At 56.6% G+C, this 5,281-nt stretch overlaps 1 protein-coding gene across 1 annotated transcript; it reads right to left on the bottom strand.

Moving 5' to 3' along the window:
* Positions 1–1,911: 1,911 nt before the first annotated feature.
* On the bottom strand, positions 1,912–3,611 carry FOXE3 (forkhead box E3). The gene has a single exon (XM_048312854.1). The coding sequence runs from the start codon at positions 3,609–3,611 to the stop codon at positions 2,448–2,450; it is 1,164 nt and encodes a 387-aa protein (XP_048168811.1). The 3' UTR covers positions 1,912–2,447.
* Positions 3,612–5,281: the final 1,670 nt, after the last annotated feature.

Here is a 5,281-nt window from a genome sequence, read left to right as displayed (position 1 = left end):
TCCCAACACACCAGGATAGGGTTATCTGCTCTCCCCAAGCGAGGTTTTCAGGGATTCAGTCCACTGTGGTGACTCCTGCTTCACACCAGAGCGACCTTAGCTGAAGAGATCTCCTCTTGCACAGGCACAGGGGTGGGATGGGTCTCTTGCAGACACATTCCTAAATCTGGAGCTGGATGCCACTCTCCAGAGAGCCCCATAGCAGGAGGACGCAGGCGGCTGGGGAACAGCAGCAAGACACAGCCCAGACCCCCTTCAGCCCAGCCCCCATGGCTCCACCAGCACCTGAGTTAACACACAGAGACACCAGGAACTTGGCAAACCCTTTGCAACACCAACTCCCTGCTGCTGCAGGTCTCCAGGGTGACTGGGGACGAGCCAGCTCAGCTTGGAGTTGTCATGGTTTGGCCAACCCTTCCCGGTGCATCCCACCCAGGCAGAACCACAGCATCTCCTGCCCACCCCCTCCACCCAATATTGTTTTTATTTCAAGTCAGTACCTGGCTCTTCCCGCCTCAGCAGCCCTCCTGCTCAGGGTGCAAACCCAGAGGGGTCACAGCCCCATCAGCTGGCAGACCCAGTGCTTCCGGCACATGTCTGGCTCTGACACCCTGGGTACTTAAGCAAGATTTCAAAAGTTCTTTTGTTAGCAAAACATTGCAGGATCGGGCCCTGGGAATGAATGTGAGCTATGACAAATGTCCTTTCTGCTGACTGTTCCTGCAAGTGATTATTTCAGCACCCCCCCAAGCAATCTCTGCAGGCCGTATGTCACAGGCAGGCGTGGCACGTTGCAAATTTCCATTAGACAGAAAATGTCTGCCTATAGATATTGGAGAGAGCCAAAGTATTTCGAGGGATAATTTTTTTCACAATGCCCATTCTGAGCAGGGTTATTGCCAGGGGAAAAGCACAGAAGCTGCTGCTGAGGCCAGTGTGATAGCTGAAAGGGTGAAGCTGGGAGGACCAGAGAGGAGACTTGGCACCCAGTAACTCAGCTGAAGGCAGCAGACCACAGCTAGGCCAGTTTTTAGAGACAGATGGAGGACAAATTTTAAGGAAGCCAAGAAGAAAAAAGCATTTTCTTCCCTCCACTCTCATATTAACGCCACTCTCCATTTCTGTGGAGCACATAGAATGAAAGAATGTAAAGACACAAGGTCCCAATATGTGGACAAAAGCGGACTCTGTGGGTACCTGCCTGCATATCAACTTTTGCTCATGTCCAGCAGCTGAGGAATGAGATGCTGTTTTACACCAAAGCTCAGATGACTTCTAACTCCTTAGAGAGAAAAATTAAACAGGGACTAGAGAAAACTGCTCTGCTTCAGAAGAGAAATCCTAGCTTGGCACTTTTACCCAAAGGATGTTTAAATTTTAAAAAATCTAAATCTGGGGAAGGGGAATTCTCCCTTCAAACCTTGTCAGGTGGTCTGGCTGGGAGTCCTGTAAATAAATAGCAGCAGTCCAGCCAGTGAACAGGTTAGAACTTTAATTGATTTTGTTGCTAGGAAGAAAAACTATGATCTCTTAATTTGATGTGCTAAATCAGAATTTCACCTGTGAGGGATTCCTTGGAGGGAAGACGCATTCTCTCTATGCAAATGGAAACTATTAATTCCAGTAAGGGCTGCATGGGCAAGCCTTGCAGGAGTTACCATTTGGTTTTAAGAAAATCAAAATAAAATAGAGAGCTTTAGGAAGCGTCACTAAAAATCTAAGATGTGGCAGTGTCACAACAGCAGCCCGAATCCATCTCCCACCAGTTACAAGACTATAATTTCCTCTTGCCAAGATCCATCTGGAGCCAGAGGAACAGCAGCATTGGTCTTGGTGGAAGAAAAAGCTTTATTTTAAAAATGTCCTTTCTAACAATAAAAGTAAACTTTAAAAATAGTAAAAAGAAGAAGTCAAGTTGGGGTTTCTTTTCCTACAGGGAGAGGAAATGATAAATCTTAAATATTCATTTAAAATCCAGTGAACTTGTTTAGTGGTTCAGGGGTTTTTTTGATAACTTTCATTCCAGTTACATGGGAGGGAAAAGAGGAGAAAGCCCGTTTGAGAGAGAGTTCCTGCATGTTACACCATGCACCCACCTCCCGTGTGTGTTACTCCTCGCCCTGGGAGTACCCCGGGGTGCCCTGCTGCAGGTGGCATCCCCGGGGCCAGGCTGGGCACAAGGGCGAGCGTAGGAAGCCCTGCCTGGCAGATGCAGCCAGGGCTTTTCCAGGAAGGAATGGAGCAGATAAACAGATCACCTTGCTTCCACTTCAAAATAAGCTGAGAAAGAGAGGAATTGAGTCCTCCCACACGCACGTGTCCGCACAGAGACAGGGGCCGGGGACCCCTGACTCCACCCCCGCTGACCCCCACAGGAGGGAGAAGTCCGCTTGTCCAGAGCCGCTCGGGGGAGCCTGGGGATGTCCAGCCAAGCCCCCTCAGCCCCATCACATGTACCGCTCCAGGCCGGCGGGGAAGTTGGGCTGCCTCATGTAGGTGTTGCTGGAGCCGAACTGGCCGAGGGGTGAGGCGGAGAGCCCCAGGAGCTGCTCGCCGTGCTCGGCACAGGCCGGAGGCCGCATGGCCGGCAGGGCCAGTCTGTTGGGAGCCCCGTAGAGCTGCGGGCTGCTGGGCGAGTAGCTGCCCTGAGCCACGGGCAGGTGCGGGGGCGAGGCGGCATAGGGGTACGCCAGGGAGTTGGGGCCGGCCCGGCTCAACAAGCCAGGGCTGACGGGCTGTGCCTGGAAGCAGGGAGGCTCGGAGCTGCCGGCAGAGCAGGCAGGAGCCAGCTCGGCTCCGGGCAAGCCCAGCGATGGGTGGCCCAGCTCGGAGGGCGGTGAGGGTTGCAGGGCCTGCTGCCCGCTGATGAGGCTGTCGATGCTGAACATCCTGGGATGCTGTGCCGGCGGTGCTGCCCCGGCTGCATAGGGGTGGAAGACGGTGCTGGAGAGCTGGGGGCCGTAGCCAGGCGAGCAGAGGGCATTGGGGTAAGGCGCTGTGGGCGCCGCGGGGCGGCCGGCGGGCGGGGGCGCGAAGGCGCTGGAGTTCTGCATGTAGCCGGGGTAGGTGGTGATGTCGGTGCGCTTGAAGCGCTTCCTCCGGCGCAGGAAGCTCCCGTTGTCAAACATGTCCTCTGCAGCCGGATCCAGTGTCCAGTAGTTGCCCTTGCCGGGATGCCCAGGCTCCCGGGGGATCTTGACGAAGCAGTCGTTGAGGGTGAGGTTGTGGCGGATACTGTTCTGCCACTTCTTTGGGTTCTCCCGGTAGAAGGGGAAGCGCTCGGTGATGAACTTGTAGATGCCCCCCAAGGTGAGTTTCCTCTCGGCGGCGTTGGCGATGGCCATGGCGATGAGGGCGATGTAGGAGTACGGGGGCTTGCCCCGCTGCACCGGCCGCTTCCTCCGGCGGCCCCCGGCGGGGGGCAGCGGCTCCTCGGGGGGCGGCGGCGGCGGGGCCGGGCTGCTCCCAGCGCCCCGCGGCTCCGGCTTCACCGGCGGTGCTTGCGGAGACCCCCGCGGCGGCCCGGGGGAGCCGGGGCTGGCCGCGGCCGCGGGGCTGGGCGCCGGCAGCGTGCACATGCCTCGCAGGCAGGGGAAGCCGGCCGCGTTCATATACGGCCCTCGCCTGCCTCCTCCTCGGAGGATGGGGGGGAGCGGCGGGAGAAAAAGCCCCCCCGAGGGGAGGGGAAGGGGAGAGGGAGGGGAAGGGGAAGGGGCAGGCTCGGCGGCAGCTCCCTGCGATGGGGAGGTCGGTCCCGAGCCGCTTGGCAATATATAGGGCGGTCGCCCCCCCGGAGGGGCGTGCGGTGCCGGCCCGCCCGGCCCCTCTCCCCCGGCGGGAGGAGGAGGCCCCCGGGGAGGGGTCCTGACTCTCACGACTAAATCCCCTGGCCTCTCCTGGGGTTCCTTCCACAGCCATGCCCCCGAGCGGTCCCTCCCCCGGGGGTCCCGGGGCCAGCGCTGCGGCCGGCTCTCCTCCCGGCCGTTCTCCGCGGCGCTTCGCTTTGCTCGGAACTGGCGCTTCCTCCCAGGAGAAAAAACAAACAAAACGAGTCCCGACGGCCAGCCCGGGGCGAGTTTGGTGCCGCCGCCAGCCCGCAGCAGTAGAGCAGGTAACCTCTCGCCGGGACGACTTCTGCGCTTGGATTTCGTTGTCTTTTTCCCTGTGAAAAGCGCTCAGAGATGGTCCCAACTCAGCACCGGCGAGAGCCGGGGGGTGTCCCCGAAATCAAGCCCGTCGGTTTAGTTACGTTGCAGCTTGGTAAGACCTCCTAGGTAAGGAAGGTAAGGAAACCCTGGGAAAAGGCTTTTTTCTTTTTCCCAGGAGAAAGGGAAATGGTCCGAAGAGCTCAGGGCTGCCCGGAGGTAGCTCCCGCAGTGTGGGCCAGGGATGTGGGACAGGGCTGGCACTTTGGAGACGGATAGAGAAAATGAAGGTCTCTTTATCACTGCAGAGAGCATGAAGCTGAAGGAAGACACCAGTCTCAGAATTCCCTACTGGGTTTCAGGAAAACCTCTTCAGTTCTCCAGAGCAAGGTGGCTGGGCAGAACTGCAGCCTCCCAGCCCCAGCACACACCAAGACTGGAGCTGATGGGGGCTTGCTGGCTGCTTTAGCAGCACCAAAAAATCTTGGAGCTTTCACACTGCCCTTACCCGCTGCTCCTGAAAATCTCCTCTAAGCCAAATGCCTACCCAAGGAGACCCCAGCCTGGAGCAAGGAAGGGAGCCTCTGCTTAAGGGTGGGCTGGACAAGCCAGGAGGAACTTTTATAACCAGACCACAGCTTTAGGCATAGCTACACATCTCTGTCCTGGGGAGACAGATGGAAAAGTCTACCATGAATGCAGTGGCAGATCCTTTCATATGTCCCGCTGGAGTAAAACTTGAAGCCTTCAAGTTTGTAACTTGCTGGAAAGTATTTCCAATAGCAAAGCACAATGAAAGGCTTTTTCCACTGAGGCAAGCAGATGAGCTTGACCGGGTCCTATCATCCCCCTCCCTTCTTTTTTAAACTAAAAAGCCACCCACCTTTTGGAGAAGAGGCTTCAGCCCTTTCCTTTAAGCATTTGCTAGTGGTTTTAAATTCACCATCCAGGTTATCTCCCACCAACGCTCATTCCTCTTCTTGTGCCTGCATGTGGTTTTGTTCGTGCTTTATTTTTCCTGCAGATATTTGTGGCTCTTCTTCCACTCTCCAGGGCTCAGGCAATCATGGGTCTAGTCCTGGTCTGACACAGACCAGTGCTGTTGCAGTTAACTGCTTCAGTTTCCATTCTGCCAA

This window comes from Corvus hawaiiensis, chromosome 9 (genome assembly GCF_020740725.1).
Source record: "Corvus hawaiiensis isolate bCorHaw1 chromosome 9, bCorHaw1.pri.cur, whole genome shotgun sequence".
Classification (NCBI taxonomy): domain Eukaryota; kingdom Metazoa; phylum Chordata; class Aves; order Passeriformes; family Corvidae; genus Corvus; species Corvus hawaiiensis.
This window is presented reverse-complemented; position numbering and strand designations above follow the sequence as displayed.

What these genes read in the sequence shown, in the direction of transcription:
- FOXE3 (XM_048312854.1), bottom strand. Translation starts at nt 3,611, where the DNA reads ATGAACGCGGCCGGCTTCCCCTGCCTGCGAGGCATGTGCACGCTGCCG.